The sequence below is a fragment of the Pan paniscus genome, chromosome X (assembly GCF_029289425.2).
Source record: "Pan paniscus chromosome X, NHGRI_mPanPan1-v2.0_pri, whole genome shotgun sequence".
Taxonomy (NCBI): Eukaryota; Metazoa; Chordata; class Mammalia; order Primates; family Hominidae; genus Pan; species Pan paniscus.
The window spans coordinates 15,793,185-15,812,229 of record NC_073272.2 but is presented as its reverse complement, the minus strand read 5'-3'; the positions used below and the strand labels follow the sequence as shown (position 1 = coordinate 15,812,229).

Genomic DNA, 19,045 nt, shown 5'->3' with positions numbered 1-19,045 from the left:
GCCCAAATGATTTTAAAGATCAGAGAACCTGAGCAAGTTTGATGCTGATGGGGAAGAAGCCAGGAAAGAGAGAGGCAATGATACGAGAGGTGTACAGTTGAGGGTGTGAGGTGCCTGTGAGGACATGGAATTGGATCCAGAGAACAACCCTTGACGGGGTTGGCCTAAGCACAAGCAAAGGCATTCATCATGCCTCTTTAAACCAAGAGGCATGGTGAGTGCAGATGGCAATATATTTCAAGGTGATGAAATCCATGCCTGGTCATCTCAATTGTGTCAATAGGAAGTGGTCATCTGCTGAAACGAAGGGTCTGGGGCTGGTGAGGCAGGGGCTTGAGAAGGTGAAATCAAAGAGAAATTATGGCAGAGGACCTGAGCCGGACCTGAAGCGAGGGCCTGCTAGGGGGTGCTCCTGGGAAACTGCTCTTTCCTTTACCCAACTTCAAAGTAAGAATTCAGGACTACTGTTTGCAGGTGGTTTAGCACCATTTACTTGATCCAGGTAAGGGGACTGGTTCCCAAGCTGTTTCTTCACAACACTTAGGTGGCAGATGGGTCCCAGCTGGGGGACAGGGGAGGATCCAAAAAGCCCCATGAGATTAGCTATGGCTTCCCACAGCTGGCAGGATTTCCACACCTGGCACCTGAACTTTGGGGCCCCAGTAACAGAGTTTGAGATTCGTCTGTGCTACTTCCTGTGTTAGGTAATAACCTCTATATATTTCCTTACCATAGGGCCTTTAAAGAAACTACATCATGTAGCCACGCCTTTTGGCTTCTCTCCCTCAATCTCATCTCCTATGGTTGAGATAAACAGGAGTGAAATTCTCCAAAGTGTAAACCAGAGGACACGTCCTGCTGCATCTGGTGCCGTTTTCTCCCAGCACTGCCTCCCAATCCTTTCCAGACACACCAGGATACACTGATAGGGGACTACTATGCCTTAACAGGCACTGGGATTTTAGATGCCTTGTTTCAAGGAGTGGTTCTCAACCAGGAGCCATTCCCCACACCCTCACCCTAGGGACATTTGGCAATGGCTGGAAACATTTTTGATTGTCACAAATGGGGGCAGGGAGGGACATCCAGTGGGCAGAGGCCAAGAATGCTTCTAAATATCCTACAATGCACAGAATAGTCCCCACAATGAATTATGCAGCCCCAAATGCCAATAGTGCAGAAAGTGAGAGATCATGCTTTAGAGTTCGTCATCTGACAGGATTCTTTAAAGTTTTGCTATAATCCATTTAAAATTTGAAGCATATGCCTGAGAAAAATTAAATACTGAGGAATTGCCATTTGTAAATTTCCACCAGGTGGCGCCAAATGACAAGTGAAAATCCAACCTCCTCTAGCCTCCATTTCAAAATTCAGTTTCTCTCCCTGGTTAATCCCCTGGAGTAACAATCCCCATTCTTTTCAAATAGGATTGTCGCTCCTTAGGTGCTTAGTGTTCCCCACCACCAGTATTTTTATGCAAGTGAGTTAAAGTGAGTAATGACTAAAACTCAGATTTAAAGATGAAAAGAACAGGACTACATCCTCAATCAGCTACAGAATTTCCATTCCCTGCAGCAACAAGGGTATGGGAGAATCAGCTAGTTTCTTTTCTTCTTTAGTCAACTTTTAGCTGGGCACTTGGCCATCTGAAAAAGACAATTCCAAGCTCCTGCACCCTTAGGAGGGCTAAGTAATGAAGTTCAGGCCATTAGTAGGAAGTGATCAGAAGTGCTGTGTGCTGCCTCTGGGTAGTACTCTTAAAGCAGTGGTTCTCAACTGGGGGTGACTTTGCCCCCTCCTCCCCCAGCCCAGGAGACATTTGGCAATGTCTGAGGACATTTTTGGCTGTCACAACTGGGAGACAGTACTGGCATCTTGTGAGTAGAGACCAGAGATGCTACTAAAACTCCTACAATGCACAGGACAACCCCCAAAACACAGAATTATCCAACCCCAAATGTGAATAGTGCCAAGGTGGAGAAATCCTTAGAGGGAAAGGGCATGCCCTTGGCTTTCTCTTTCCCACTGGCTGAAAGGTGCAGTGGCGCACCATCTTGGACCATGTGGGCCAAGGCAAGAAACCAGGGAGGGTGGAGCTATGAGACAGGTGGAGCTGCCATACTCTGGACTCCTTACACCCAGACTGCCATGAGATAGAAATACACTTCTCAACAGTTTGAGCCACTCCTCTTCTGGGTCTCTGTGACGGCAGCCAACTAATATTCTATCTAATGCCATAGTATACCATATATATTGTATTTTTTCATTCATAGAACCAGGAATCGCTCTACCTGAACTATATCCACTCTAGGCCTGCATCCTTCTGCCTTTCCCAGGAACCCCCTGAGCTCTTTCTCCCTATCTTACCCCTCTCCATCTTTCTTTCCTGCCTCTCTAGATGCTGGCTTCTTCCTTGAGGTAGAGATTGCACCAGGCCCCATCTGACTTATCTGTCTCAATCCACACCTGACTTTTCCCACAAGACTTCACCCTCCTACCATCTCCTGCTTCTATCCATAGATATCTCATTTCCTCCCACATCCATTTTCTGAGGTGGAGGAATAATCTTTTCTAAAATAATCCCCCTCTATATACACATACTTTCTGGCCCTTACCCTGCTATACTGTCTTCATATAACTCACCACAACATACAATTCTATTTATCTGCTTATTGTTTATGTTCTACACAAAAGATTTAATTTTATGAGCCCCAAAACTGTATTGTTTACTACTGTGTATCCGGTAAATAGAATACCACGGTACAATAGAAATGCAATGCATGCCACATATATAATTTTAAATGTTCTAGTAGCCACACTAATAAAGTAAAAAGATAATTTTAGTCTTTAACCTCAATAGTCCTTCTCTAAGATGTTATCACTATAAAGAAATTGAGATATTTTACATTTTCTCATTCTTCTTCAAAATCTAGAGTGTAATTTACCCTTACAGTATATCTCAGTTCAGACTACTACAATTCAGGTTCTCAGGGCCACATGTAGTGGTTACAATGGACAGCGCTAACATAGAATACTTGGCACATAGCCGGCATCCAGTAAATATTTGTTAAAGTTAATATTCTTCTATACCATTTTAATTCTTCTGTAGTCCAGGAATAATACAGTAATGTCACGTCATTAATACCACCCAATTGACTTAGCCATTTCCTTGTTGGGCATTTAGGTCTTTTCCAATTTTCACTTTTTAAAATAATTCTGTAATAAACATCTATCTGGTTCGTACCTGTTTTTCCTTGGAATAAATTCCCAGAAAGTATTAAATATGGTAATTGCCCCAGAAATGATATGTCACGTAAGACTTCTAATTGTTTATGCTTGGTTCTTGTTAATGACTCTTGTGATGTTAACAGGGCAGGTATTGCTGTGATGGTTATAATTACAAACATATTAGTACTAATGTTTTGTCTGCTGCAATGCATCAGGCACTCTGCATTAGGTTATGCATATCTTATAGATGAGACACACGAGGCTTGGGGAAGTTACAAACTTAGCACTGGACTCGCACTCAAACTGAGATCTGGGTTAATCTATTTTCAAAGACTGGGTGTTTTACGCTGGGACAAATTAAGAAACTAAAACTGTTTTAGTTAAGAAAGAAAACAGAAAGGAAGAAAGAAAAGGCTAAGTAAAGACAAGGGAAGGAAAACGAAGAAAGCTGAGGAAAGGACAAAAAGTTAAAGGCTGGAAACCCGGGCGGTGCAGAAGCGACCCTTATCTCGCCGGTGCAGAAGCACCGTCCGACCCCCGGCGCGGGTGCCCGCCACAGTCCCAGTGCCCCGCCCGGTGCAGCTCCCTCTCCGCCGGCCCCGCCACCCGCAGCCATCCCACGCCTGCCGCCCAGGCGCTCCACTCGGGGTAGCCGATTAGCTGGCAGCTTCCGGCCTCCAGCACTGCACCGCCTGCGGTGCGAACGTGACGTCCGCGACACAGGGGAGGACTTCCGGCGCGCCGCGCCACGCCACGTGTTCCGCACCGGAAGCGCGCTTCCAGTCGCCCCGGCAACAGCCGCCCCCCTCGCGTTCCCCACTCCCCCTCTGTCTCTCCAAGGAAAACTAGGCCCCTGCGCGGCCAACGCCCAGGATCCGCAAGCTGCGCGCCCACGAGGTGACTTCGGGGACGGCTGGGTTTCCTTTGGGGAGGGAGGGAGGAGCTTAGACGCCCCGGGCCCTGGCTTCTTCTGATGCGCAGAGAGCCGAGGTCTTGGACGTCACATTGCTCTCATAATTATCTTAATCCCGCGACAAAAGGTGGGGCCGGAGGCCCATGAGATTCTTAAATCATTGCAGGTTAATTGTGAGAGGGGACCAGTCCCAGAGGCTCTCAGCTCTGCAGTGCTTCCGAATCACTGGACGACTCTTTAAGAATTCTGATCCCCGGGCCCCCATCCCGGACCAATGAAATCAGAATCTCTAATAGTGGGGCCCTGGCATCGGTAGTTTTTAAAGCTGCCCAGGTGATTCTGGGGTGCCGAGAACCACCGTGTTAAGGTCTATAGGTGAATTCGGATTTTGCCCGTCCAGTCCAGTATCTGAATAGAAGATCGCCCAGGACAGCCACATACTTGAAGGATGTCTAGGATATTGCCCTCTCTGCTCAAAAATTCGGGTTTCTTTCTTTTCTCTTGCACTTTAGCCTCTGCAGGAGGTCAGCTTTTGGTGGGAGTTATCTTGAGACATCTGGCGCCTACAGTTTATGGGCCTTGTGTCTCTGCCCACTTATCAGTAATGAGCTGTAGTTGAACCAGTGGCCAACGAAGTGCATTTTAGCTCTGAAATCTTGATGTTTCCTTAGTACAGATAAGATGGTTCTGAACAATTTTATTTTTTTCAGGAATGATGTTTTTAAACTCGTTTGACAGGCTAGCCTGTGTATTCAGCTGTTTTTCATCTCAAATCAGAACAATATTACTTAAAAAATCTAGACTAAAGATTAGTAACGCAACACTTCTAGGATTATTTATGCTCACAGCCCCCATGAATTGTGGGATGAGAGCTACCCTTTAAAAATACTATTTTTGCTAGCATAATTTATCGGAATAACAGTCTCTTTGTAATTTCAATGTGAACAGAAACCATATATTTTTAAAGACTGCTGGTTAGTAACTTGGAATAAGCATAACTGAAAGCAAGTTCACAGGTGTATAAATCCCCTCTGTGTGTTCATTGCTGTGCTGGGGAAGTATACAAACTAAAGTTCCAGAGAGAAATGTTCATTCTGAAACTGTTCTATAGATGGTGATTAATCATTTTGGGTTTTTTTTTAAAGGATAGGGTGAGATGAGAATGACGGGGGAAAGTTTTGAACAGTTAAGGCTAGAGTGTAAATTGGAGAGTTTGCAAAGTAGGTACAGAACTTTTTTTGAACAACTTCTCTACAAGAGGAAATTCAGCCACGGAACAGCTGGACACGTGAAAAAAGAATGTACTTGATCAAATATCAGATGAATTGAAAAGATCTTTGAAAACATAATGTATTTAAATATTTGCTTCCTGAAAAGATTTGGTGCTTTATAGTCAGTTTTTTGAGTTACTAGGTCCTCAGAGATTTTGGGGAGTAGATGCAGGAGGAGAGAACGTTATCAGGAAACAACAGACAAGCTCAACAATTTCAGCAGCATCTAAGAGCATGAAATATTAGCTATTATTTTTATGCTGGAAGGAAAATAGGAAACTTAAAAGGAGTAGATTGTAGAATCCATGCCTACAGGTAACTGAGTAAGTGCCCAAGTAAATGAGGCATAGTGAGTGCCTATAAATTCAGAAAAGAGAGATTAACATGGAATTACCATGAATATGTTTATAGAAAAAAGTAAATCTGAAATAAGACGCCTGAAATGTACTAGCGATCTTAACTACTTTAAACTAGCCATGGTTTTTGCTGTTATGCTCTTAATTTGCAGAACCTGCCTATTCAACCCTTATTACCTTATAGTCACACTAGGTTTTGCTTATGAAGGACATGCTTGCTGTGAAACAAACTTATCTGTTTCCTCTTTTGAACTATGTTATCATTATGTCATTCTCAGTCATCCCATTGCTTGTTGTGTTCCTGAGTCAGAGGGTAACTTTGTTCCTGGCCTCATATTTCACTTTTGATTCTGATATTAGTCACAAGGGGATTCAGAGAACTTGCAAATAAATCCATTCACAAATTCATCACACTTGCTGACAAATTAAACAATGCCCTTCTGTGGGTGGAATGTCATTTGTATGAAAAAAAGAATTGTTAACTGCATCCTTTCAGTCTTACTCCTTCCCCATGCTATGCCTTCTTTGTGACAGTACTTATTACAACATCCAGAAGAGGGTAAATTGGGGTTGGGGATTGAGGGAATGAAAAGAAAATAAAACTCAGTTTTTTGGCTCCCTTGCCTATCAGTTTTAACTGTAGCTATTATAGACGGGGAGGTGCAGGCTTTCTGAACACAGTGGCATGTGCACTTGAATAGGCCTGTGTCCTGCCCAAGATGGAGCTTGGATGTCTGCAGGTGGAAGAAGGCCATTTGGACTTGAGCCATCTTTGATGTCCAAATCACTAAGCAGAGACCATGCAAAGACACAGGAGGGAGGCCATGAGGGCATCAAGCCAGATGAGCTTGCCAGCCTCAGCAACCAGCCAGGGATGGGGGCAGGGCTGCCCAAGTAGGTGGGGCAGGGCTGCCCAAGTAGGTGGGGCAGGAAGCCCAGCCCTCAACAAAACCCTATTATATTCTTTGTCTTAGTGAGGAAGTTCTTACTGTTGTGTGTATTATTGGAAGACATCTTCTGTGATAGGGTTATTATTGCATGTACAGAGAGATTCCTTGGAACCACATATGACTCAATCTATCTCACTCAGATTTCTCACCATACCTTCACTTATTTTGCTGCAGTGTCCAGCAGATCTCCTTGAAACAGTGTGTACTGAAGACCTAACTAAATCCTCCAAATTACCTGGTTGGTTCAGAGAACCAAATCACTGGAGCTTTGTAGGGAAGGTTTGAGTTTCAGGGCTTTAGCCAGAGTAACTTATTTAATGATTGGCTTTTAATGTGTTTCTGTGCAAAGATCAAAGCAGGTGAATTTTCATGTATTTTTAGAATTGTAGTAGAAAAGGAAGATAGGAAAATCTAGTTCAAGTATACATTCTAGTTTTTAGGGGAATTTGTGTTTTTATTTTACTTTTTTGGTTGCTACGATTTGTCCTATATTCTATATTTATAAGAACATAAATATGTAATTAAAAGAATATATTTGATGGCACTACCTGTCAACAAAGCCACTTATTTGTGAAATTTTTTGGTAACTTGATGGAAATAGTCACCTTTTATCCATTGAAAACTACAAAGCTCTTATCTATTGTTCTTTATGTATATTTATGCATTAAAAATAGATCCTGCAGGATGAGCAGATGTACTGAAGTGTAAATCCGTTTTTTAAGAGAGGCTATATGGAAAAATATATCATTCAAGACTCAGTCTCTGCCTTGCCTGTAGGCCTCGTCAGTGTTTAGTGAATGACCTCAACCCTGTTTTTTTCCTTCCTTCTTTGGTGGTTGAGGACAGACAATGAATGGTCTCTGTACTCGCCTGGGCTCAGCTGGGTGGTGGCCATTATGCCATTGTGCTCACTGGAGAGGGCTGCCGGGTTTGTAGAGCTGCGGATCCCGGCCTTCCCTGACATTGCCAATCTCTTTTCTTTCAGCTCCACCAGCCCATTGGAGAAAAGTTACTGTTCAGTCCCTGAAGGCTTGTGCCATAAAAGAGTGGGAGACATTCCCAGGGAAGTGAGGAATGAAAGATCGAATTAAAGACCATTAAAGACCAAAGGGCATCTAAATCTGCAGCAACCATCAGCTCTCTTTTCTTTGAGAGGTAGTAGTCTCTGAAGATGTTGCTGTAATGTCTATAATTATTTAGATGTTGGCTTTTCAGAAACCCAGGCATTCTTATTAGCTCCTTAAGTTCTCCATGCGTGAAGAAAATAACCAGCTTAAAAAAGCTAATCGGACCCATCTCTAGAAGAGGACCTCTTCTTCCCTTGGGAGCTAACTGATATTAACTGACTAACTGATTGCTTAGCAGGAAAGAATATATATTCTTTCCAGGGAATAGAGATTCAGAGCTCTGTCCTGTTTGCTTTCTAAGCCCTGCTGATTGATATGGTTTTGCAGAATTTTTATTGTTATTTTTAGTTAAGTCTTTAAATGTTTATGTGGATATTTAAGAAAAGATCCAATTTCCTTATTTAGTCATGGAGAGTGTTTTTTTGTCCCACATATTAGCAACCGGTCAACATGATTGCTATTGGTCATAGTCAGTTTTCTTGCCTCCACTAGTCTTTCTCCAAACCTAATCATTTATGAAACGTGTGAGAATCGTGAAGTTCGTCTACTGATTCCCAAGTGGAAACTGAGGAACAATCAGGATGCTCAGTATATTCAGAGAGAATCTATACAACTTCAAAATGTGTTAACATGAAACAGGGGTGGGCAAAATAAAAGCCCACAGCCTGTTTTTTGTACTTCAGGAAGCTAAGAATTGTTTTTACATTTTTAAAGGGTTGTTTGGTGTGTGTTTTTGTTTTTTTTTTTAAAGCAAAGAACATGAAGACTATGCGACAAAGACTGTATGTGGCCCACAAGCCTAAAATATTTATCTCGCCCTTTACTGAAAAGAAATTGCTGGCATAAAGTAATAATACTGGAAAGACCTAGCTAAAAATAATTATAAAGCTCTATGCAAGTTGCTATTCCTTTAAACATGTTTTTCTATGCCTTATTTGACTTTTGAGAGACGAATGTGTAATTCTTCAAGTCAGTTATTCAAATTGGTTAATTTGAATGTAGGATTTTAGGAATCTTAAAAAGACTTAAAATGTAAAAGGCTATTACAAGTACAAGTACGTTTTGGGATTTTGGGAGAGAAAATAATAAAGCCAAGAGTGAGATGAGCACAGTCTACATACAGCCTCAGGACTTTAAACTTGATGGAAGATGGCAGCAAGTTTGATTATAAATGTCCCAGTGGTCAAAACTGTGAGGAAAGCATAATCAAAGCAAAGCAAAATTGCCTACAGAGTTTCTTGCACTCCATCATTAACATAAATTCATCCTTTCATAATGTCCTGGGTCTTAAGAGTCTAGCACCTTAGCTGATGAATTAATATATTTAATTAATGTAGATAGTGGGCACTCTGGGCTTATTCTGAACTGCCTCTGGTTCAGAAGCTGGAACTGGCTTTCTTCAGTCATCTCAAATGATTCTCTTGGCTTCTTTCTTGCATAAGTGCTCAGGATGTACCTGGGTGATCTCTGAGGCCTTCTAACATAGCAGCCCTTCTACCAGATGATTTGTTGGATCAAAGTTACCTCTCCTCAAACTAGTGCTCCCTCCCTCTTCTTTTTTTTTTTTTGTTTTTGTTTTTGAGACTGAGTCTCACTCTGTCACTCAGGCTGGAGTGCAGTGGCACGATCTCAGCTCACTGCAACCCCCACTTCCTGGGTTCAAGCAATTCTTGTGCCTCAGCCTCCCAAGTAGCTGGGATTACAGATGTGCGCCACCAGACCCAGCTAATTTTTGTATTTTTAGTAGACATGGGGTTTCACCATGTTGGCCAGGCTGGTCTTGAACTCCTGACCTCGGGTGATCCACCCACCTCGGCCTCCCAAAGTGCTGGGATTATAGGCGTGAGCCACAGTGTCTGGCCCCTCCCTCTAAATCACAGCCATTGACATTTGAGCAGCCTGGAGAACATCATCAATTACCCTTGAACTCCTTAAAATGGTAGTCTACTTTATCTCACATGCCTAAACTTCCAGCTTTGCAAAATGGAGCCTCTCTTAGCCGTCTGGTGGATTTTCAGAATATTGGTGCTACAACCTTTAATACCACACTGGATTTTCCCAATTATAACTAAAAACAAGATTTTGTCTATAGTAGTGTTTGATCTCAATGGTGTTTATTCCATATTTGAGGCTATCACACTTCCCGGTTTGGAATAATTGATATTTTAGTTGACCTGGTTCTAAATGCCTTATGATGCGTAGAAAGAAGTCTGGATTCAAAACACTTAATTTCCAGAACACATGCAGATGTCTCCTAGACTTTTCTAATTTAATTCCTGTGCTGCTTGTTAATCTATAAAACAAAGTTGATTAAGATACACATGCAGTTTGCGTTAATGTCATTATGTGCTGCAGGCTCTCAGAAAATTATTCAGATTTTAGTGATAGAAATATAAAACCTGGGCCGGGCACGGTGGCTCACGCCTGTAATCCCAGCACTTTGGGAGGCCGAGGCGGGCGGATCATGAGGTCAGGAGTTTGGACCAGCCTGGCCAACATAGTGAAACCCCATCTCTACTAAAAATACAAAAATTAGCCAGGCATGGTGCCACGCGCCTGTAATCCCAGCTACTCGGGAGGCTGAGGCAGGAGAATCGCTTGAACCTGGGAGGCGGAGGTTGCAGGGAGCAGAGATCATGCCATTGCACTCCAGCCTGGGTGACAGTGTGAGACTTCGTCTCAAAAAAAAAAAAAAAGGAATATAAAACCTGGTTCTAGTGAATTAGCCACTTAAAGGCTGCACCTTACAGTTTTGCTCTTAAGTACATACTAATTTCTACATAATTTCAAGTATGTTTTATTTCTCTGAGTGGTAAGCCACCTAAGTATTAACTTTTATATTTCTTCAGTGGCCTGGAAAGCACATAGCAGTTAGCTAGGTTTTCAGGTACTTGTTCATGTTTTAAACCTTTAAAACATTAAAATTATAGATTAATGTGAACTTAATTTACACTGCATTTGTTAACTTTTTCAGTTTATATTCGTTGCATGTATGCATAGTATTGAATTTAAGACAAGGAACAGGAACTATGGGCTATGTTTAAGATAAATTTACAGAAGGTTATGTCAGCCCTCTTAGAAGTACCCTATTTGAAAGTTTATTATATTCAAAAAGAATGTGAATGATTCTCTTTCAGCTAAATCTTAAAATATAGAAGTGGTTGATTTAGCATCTCAGTTCTTAATATAACCATAGCAAAACATCTGATAGAGATTATAAAACAAGTAAAGTTTGTTTCTTAAGGGTTGGGGAATGTTTTAATTCTACCCTATAGTTAAGTGAAAAGGAAAAATAAGACTGCTTTGGTATCTGATTTCCAAAGTTTCAAAACCTAAGTAGTTGTTTGCTCAGCATTACATTGTGTTAGTGGTTTTGTCTCACAGAAACTTAAATTATCATGCATTTTTGGATATTTTTGTTTAACTTTTTTAAAAGTACATTCTGGTGTGGCTCTGAACCTCTGAATAGAAAAAAAAAAAGTCTATTTTAAATAGATTGAAAAAGCTACAGCTGCAGATTAGCCATTACTTTTGGGTATTTCATGCATCGAATCAGCAAATCACAACAGGTGGGTAGAGAGAAAAGGAGTAAATCTCAGCAGAGCAATGCTATTTGCCAGAGGCAGTCTATCTGGTGCCTCAGTAGAGACTCCATGGAGTGTTTTTTTCTCCTGTGAAGAGACAGGGTGGTTAGGCAAGGAGAGTGTGATGTCACATGCTGGCTGAGAAATGCATATTGCAATCAAAATGAAAACAAAGCCCATTTGGGGAACTTAAAGCCCAGGGCACAACTGAGGCTGGAGAGATGTCTTATTCTCCAAGTCCCAAACCTAAGGCAAGACCCAACAGAGGTTTCTGGTCATTTGGAAAGATGTGTTCCCCTCAAGCCTCAGGAAGACCCAGGGTTAATTTAAGTAAGCATTAGCATGAGTTAAGGATTAGTAAATAAAGTAATAACTGTAAATTTTTAGTTCATGTTTTGTATATTGTGTATGTGTGTGTGTATATATATATACACACACACATATATATACACATTATGTGTATATATACATGTGTATACATACATATATGTGTATATATACATTATATATACACACATATATATGTGTATACATACATATACATGTATATGTGTGTATATATACATTATACATTATACATATACATTATCTGGGACTTGGAGAATAAGACATCTCTCCAGCCTCAGTATATATATCAGTATATATATGTGTATATATACTGATATATATATATATACACACATTAACTACTAAATATTTATATGGTCATTTTCATAGACTTTACTTCCTATAGGGAAATAAGTAATTGAACCATGCAGGATTTTTTGACCCACTTAATCAAACCTAAGTGGATCCCTCCTTTTCAGACCACAAAGTCATAGCCCAGGAACCAACGTCATATAGATAGGTTGCATGAAATCAGGCATGGTCCTGGGAAGAGGCAGTTCCTTGGGAGCTGCCTCACAAACCACAGAATAGCCACAAATATCACACAGCCATACTGATCAGACGTTTGCACTGTGATTCTTCTTTCCTAGTTTCAGCACCCATTTGGACTTTCACAATCAGAGATGGCAGCGGTAAAGGTAAGATTTTTATTTTTTTATTTTTTTTGAGCTCGTAAGTAAAAAAGGTCAACTTTAGTCTTTTTTTTTATACTTTAAGTTTTAGGGTACATGTGCACAACGTGCAGGTTTGTTATATATGTATACATGTGCCATGTTGGTGTGCTGCACCCATTAACTCGTCATTTAACATTAAGTATATCTCCTAATGCTATCCCTCCCCCCTCCCCCCACCCCACAACAGTCCCTGGTGTGTGATGTTCCCCTTCCTGTGTCCATGTGTTCTCATTGTTCAATTCCCACCTGTGAGTGAGAACATGCGGTGTTTGGTTTTTTGTCCTTGCGATAGTTTGCTGGTAAACTTTAGTCTTTAAAGTTTGGTATTCTCATTCCACGATGGAGAAGACCTAAGAAATACAAAAGTAAAAGCACTATTGGGTGCATTCCTAGACATCTCTTGCCCCAGGCATTTAGGGGTGGCTCAGGCCAGCAAGTTAGTTTAGGGGGCAGAAAGGGAAAAACTAAAGTCTGTCATGCTTGTCAGTCTAGTGTGGTTCTTAGCAGGCCGTTGCTCAGTTGGCAGTAGTCATTTAATTACAGTGGGTAGAGAGGGCTAAGGTGATAAACATCCAGTCTTCTCTCTCCCTGCGTCTCATCTAGAAACGATCACTAGCCTTCATCCCCACATTATAATGCTCCATAGCTTTAATTGGCTGGCTTGTGCATACCTCATGTACATGGACTTAGCAAGTGTGCATACACTTGGTGTCCACTGTGGGCCTGGACCTATCTCACACAATTTTGGGCCCAGTAGCCTCCTCATGTAGAGTAGGTATTTAGCAAATACTAAGTAAATACCTGTTGGGTAGCAGATTAAACATTTGAAGATTTCTCTTGAGGATAATAAACACTTTGGTGTCCACCCTCCACCTCCTTTCATTTTGTAGGCATCAACATCGAAAGCTACCAGGCCTTGGTATTCTCATCCGGTATATGCAAGATACTGGCAACATTATCATCAAGCAATGGCTTGGATGCAAAGCCATCACAATGCCTACAGGAAGGCCGTGGAATCCTGTTTCAATCTTCCATGGTACTTACCTTCTGCACTTCTTCCCCAAAGCTCTTACGATAACGAGGCTGCGTATCCTCAGTCCTTCTATGACCATCATGTGGCCTGGCAGGACTACCCCTACAGTTCTTCACATTTCAGAAGATCTGGCCAGCATCCGCGTTACAGCAGTAGGATCCAGGCATCCACAAAAGAAGACCAAGCTTTGTCCAAAGAGGAAGAGGTGGAGACTGAGTCAGATGCAGAGGTAGAATGTGACCTGAGCAATATGGAAATCACTGAAGAGCTCCGCCAGTACTTTGCAGAGACCGAGAGGCATAGAGAAGAACGACGTAAGTTCAGGCCTCTGTGTCTTCATGCTTCCTTTCCTTGCCCTGCCTTTTACATTTTTTTTCTCTAATATATAAAGTAATTTTATAATTCTTCATTGGCTAGGGTAATATTCCAAATCCAGTCCTAAGCCTGGAAAAGCTATGGGGATGCTGTACCTTGCTTATGTTAGTTTCTGGAGTTGTTTTAGTATAAGACTTTTTTTTGTCCCAGAACAAAGCTTATCCTAATAGTAGTTCTACTATTTATTAACCATTAGACACTCTACCAAATGGAGCGTGTATGCATGCATGCTTCTGTGTGTGCGCGCTCTGATCTACACAGCAGTCCCTCAGAGTATTAAACTCATTTTATATATGAGGAAAGTGAACCTTAAAAAGGTTAATTGACTTGTTCCGTGGTACACAACTAGTAATTTGCTGTTAGGATCCAAACCAAATCTGCCTACCTCTACTTCCTGTACTGCTTTCTGTATACTAGGACTTGTCCCTGAGACTGCTAGGTTCCTAAAATACTTTTGCCATTCCTCTGGGACACATCTTGGAGATGTCCTTGGTGCTAGAGGTCCCAAATCTTAAATAGCATGAACCTAAACAGAGTAACGAAATGCCTGGCACTTACAACTTTCCTGTTGGTTCTGCATTGAGGCCCTGTCCATGGGGTCAGAGAATTATGATAAAGGTCTTATGTCTTCAGTCAAAAACAGGAATTTTCTTTTTAAATTTCTTACCACCTTACTAGAAAGAACTAGAACAGCTTTTGTGCTCTCCTATTAAAATTCACCAGACCATTTCTAAGTACCTCTAACTGAGATACAAATGCTTCTCTCCCTATTATAACCAGTATTCATTCTCAATTTTGTTTTAAGTGAGGCCTAATTGTATGACATTTTACCTACAATTTTCCAATGACACAGAAGCGTAGAAACCTGGGAATGGGAGTTTCATTCCTGTCTGTCATTGTCAGCATTTTCCTAATGATGAATTAGCTTTTATTGATCCCCACTGGATGCCAAGAACTGAGCACTGGGCTTTGTATAAAATATTATATCCTTTAGTATCTTCGTCCGTGATTCTTCACTAAACTACTTGTTCAGATTTTTTTGACTTCCTTTCTTTTGTTTAAACTGTGTACTTCTTTAAGCATATTAGAAAGTATATCCAGCCAGGTGTGGTGGCTCACACCTGTAGTCCCAGCAACTCGGGAGGATGGCTTGAGCCCAGGAGTTTGAGGCTGCAGCGAGCCACGATCACACCACTGTACTCCAGCCTGGGCGACAGAGCGAGACCCTGGCTCAAAAAAAAAAAAAAAAGAAAGAAAAGAAAGAAAAGAAAAGAAAGAAAGAAGTATATCCAAACAAATACTTTTAAGACAGTACTTTCTATTACACACAGAATACTTTTCCTTGATCTCCAGAAATAAATTTTACCCTTTTTAAAAATATAGATACGAAACAACCATTAGTCTAATATATACAACAAATGAGAGGCATTGGAGCATGTCCATGTTTGAGTTGGAATGCTGTTTGTTACAGCTTTTGACAGAGAAAATGGGATGGAGATCGAGTTTATTACTCTTGTCCTTACCAGAAAGTAGAATAACATGTTTTGCCCACTAGAGGTTGATACTTTTATGATGGAAATTGTAATTATGGATGGAAGCAAATCCCAGTCATCTAAAAGTTGACTTTGAATTATCTGCTGGTTTAAAATAAACTTGAGTTAGTCAATAAAAAGTGGATATGAATAAAATAAAGATAAAACAATGAAATGTGTCCTTGCACCAAAGGAAAAAAAACGTGAACGGTTCAGTTACAGATATTGTTAACAACCATCCCTATTCCTCCCTCTTGCCATTGTTAGGTAGAACTCTAGGTAGGTAAACAAAATCATGAAAATTACCTGCTAAGTCATACTTGCCACTTAATATTATTTTGAGTGAATAAATGAAGTCTTTCAGTGTGAATTAGAAGCCTTAAATCAGAGGTTGGCAAATCTTACCCATAGAGTGCTACACTTGCAGTGATTCTGTGGGACATTTTACAGAATGAGCTAGGCCTTGTGTGCATTATAAACTTGATAAGCTTCATCTCTGTGTTTCATATTATTTCCAAATCTGTCTAGTTACTTTACGGCTCCAAATTGCACTTTCATCATCTGGGTTGAATTGTATCTCCCCAAGAAAGATACAGTGGAATCCTAACCCCCAGTTCCTCAGAATGTGACCTTATTTAAAGACAGGGTCTTTCCAGAGGTAATTGAGGTTAAGTGAGGTCATTACAGGGACCCTAATCCTATGTGACTCAGGTCCTTATAAAAAGGGCAAAATCCGGACACAGAGACAGACACACATGCAGTGAAAACACCATGTGAAGATTGACATTATGTCGCCACAAGCCAAGGAACATCCAGAAGCTGGGAGAGGCCTGGAACAGATCCTTCCCTAGCACCTTTAGAGGGTTTATGGCCCTGCCAACACCTCGATTGCAGTCTTCTGACCTCCAGAGCCATGAGACAATACATTTCTGTTGTTTTAAACCACCCAGTATATGGTACTTTGTTATGGCAGCCCTAGGAAAGGAGTACAATCACCCTGGGAGAATTTTCTTTGTCCCCAAATGCAATCTGTGACTGGGACATAAAGTAAACCCACAGTTCTTGTCATCTGTCTGAAAAAACTGTATTACTTATTTGTTTTACCGTGATCTAGATAGCAAACCATCATAAAAGGGAATTTTATGAAAACCCTTGCAACTTCCGTCTTGAACCTCATTTTCCATATTCATATTATTGCTGGCAACAGTGTATGGAGGCAGCTGTGGCAGAACTGCTTGAATCACAGAGGTCCAGCCTCACTCTACCACTCGCTGATTAGTGGTTCTCGTCCTCCTGTAAGCCCCCTGCCTTCACCATTCTTTGACTCAGTTGCCTCACCTATGAAATAGGATCCTAATTAGTGGGTAGTAATTATGAAGAATCCCTAATGGGTAGTAATTGTGAAGAATCCATGAGATAATATGAGAAAAGTTATAGAATGGTGCTTGGTACCAAGTTGGTGCCCAATAAATGTTATTGTTACAGTTAGTTGCTAGTAACCCATCCTTTAACATGGATTATTAACCATAAATTGGTTTTTCTCTGATACCGTTTGCCTTGATTAGTGCTTGATTGAGATTCTGTACATATATATATATATTTTTTTTTTTTTTTTTTTTTTTTGAGACAGATTCTTACTCTGTCACCCAGGCTAGAGTGCAGTGGCGCCATCTCAGCTCGCTACAACCTATGCCTCCCGGGTTCAAGCGATTCTCCTGCCTCGGCCTCCCAAGTAGCTGGGATTTCAGGCGCCAACCACCACACCCAGCTAATTTTTTTATTATTAGTAGCGATGGTGTTTCACCATGTTGTCCAGAGTGGTCTTGAACTCCTGACCTCAGGTGATCCACCTGCCTCGGCCTCCCAAAGTGCTGGAATTATAGGCATGAGCTACCGCGCCCAGCTAAGATTCTGCATATTTTTAATAAGATGTTCTGTGACTTCAGAAAGGTCATATTTCTGCTCTGGGTGTCACCTTTCAAACTTTTAAACTGATTTAGAATATTAAAGACATGAAAGAATGAAAGTTTTGGTGTCTATCAAATTTAGCAATTAACACAGTTTTTAGTTCTGTTTCAAGGATATTCTTGCTTGATAAAATTTAATGCAGTAAAGTACATGGACTGGGAAAATTAACCCACTTCAATATTACTAATAATGTCCCTAAACAAGCTTTCAATTCTTTGTATTTTTAAAATGTGTAGTTACAGCATGATTCAAAACTACTTTTCTTAGCGTCTGTGTCATGCTCCTACAGCCTTCCCTGAATGCATTAGCTGGTCCCAGGGAGATGTGAGAATTGTCTGGTGAGGGTGAGAACAGACTGTGGTGTCAGACTGGAATCTAAAGACTTTGTCTATATTAGAAGCAGCTGCCAGGGCCCGATCTTGCACCAATAAGAAAATAATGGGCAATAGATCACTAGCATTATTTTTTTCAGCAGCACTTTTGGTGGGTACAGGATGAACAAGTGTTCCTTCAAGCGGTAATGAATGATGGAATTCATATGTAAGTAATCTGAGTGCCCATGGCGCTTTCCAATTCATTACCTTCACCAGAAATTTTCATGGAGGGTTAGTTACATACACTGTTGGAAAAAGCTTTAATAAAGAGATAAGGGACCTGGGTAGTATGAATAATTGGTTCAAGTTTTTTGTTTCATTTTGCTCTCAAAACCACTAGAAGCTACTTATTCAATAAGGACATTTTCAGCTTTGAACATGAATGCTTTGAAGAACACAGGATTTTAGAAAATGTTACTAGCAAGAGGAAATGTCACTAAATTTGAAAGATTTAACTTTTCAGTATTATTCACTTCCACAGGAACATACAAGTTATGCAATTCATCATCGCCTGAGTCTTGTTTAATATTTTCTTAGGATAAAGGCCTTCAGATTGGACAGTATGTTCTTGTTTGTGATTGCTACTCAGATTCCAGATAGTCTCTACTTTAACATATTTCAAGGATAAAAAACACCAAAAGCTTGACTAGGATAAGAACTCCTTTTGTACAGTGGGAACATGCATGCTTTTGATTATGTCTGTCATCATTTCCTAACAAGATATTTCCGTTACTTAAAGCTTCAATGGAAAATAACTTATGAGAAAGTTTACAGTTATGAAGTTTTAAAGGTCAGCTGTGTTTTCAATTATTTCTTAGGAAAAATGTTTATTATTAGGTTAAGAAAAATACCATTTTGTAGTCATAAGTGACCACCGGTCGAGACTGCAAGGTTATATTGCTAATACTTAGAGGGAAAATGAGTGGAAGTCACCCTCAAAAGAGAGTAAGGCCCTCTGAAACAAACACCACCACTGTTTTCTCGGGTTTGAGCCAATCAGGTATTTATGACCTATGTTTTGAGGGTGTTGGGTCAAAACAGGGACATATTCTAAAAGCTTAAACCCCATTGGGAAGAGGAGACAAAATGAAATGTAAAGTGACACATAGAAGAAGAGTGTCTATGGTGTGGTTCATGGTTATACATGCACATGAGGGGTAGAGCCAGTGACCCAGGCAGTCAAAGGAGGAGCACCGCGGGGCAGCTGTCAAGAAGTAAGGTATGCACTAGGCCAATTTGAGGGATAGGGTCAATTTGGAATGAGAGAAAAAAG

General features: G+C 40.9%; 1 protein-coding gene across 9 annotated transcripts in view; it reads left to right on the top strand.

The window, feature by feature from the left end:
* The first annotated feature begins 3,898 nt into the window (after positions 1 to 3,898).
* Positions 3,899 to 19,045, top strand: part of GEMIN8 (gem nuclear organelle associated protein 8) — a 30,931-nt gene continuing 15,784 nt past the window's right edge. For 3 of the 9 annotated variants that reach the window (XR_004668816.3, XM_034950007.3, XM_055106247.2), the window contains exons 1-3: positions 3,957 to 4,125; positions 12,407 to 12,454; positions 13,381 to 13,837. Coding sequence is in view for 8 of the 9 variants with exons in the window: in XM_034950007.3 (XP_034805898.1) it covers positions 12,440 to 12,454; positions 13,381 to 13,837 (472 nt within the window). In the remaining variant the exon portion in view is untranslated. Of the gene's footprint in view, positions 7,877 to 11,859; positions 12,455 to 13,380; positions 13,838 to 19,045 lie in introns of those variants that run through there. The other 6 variants (XM_063601707.1, XM_008974045.5, XM_034950008.3 and 3 more) reach the window with 5 other exon arrangements.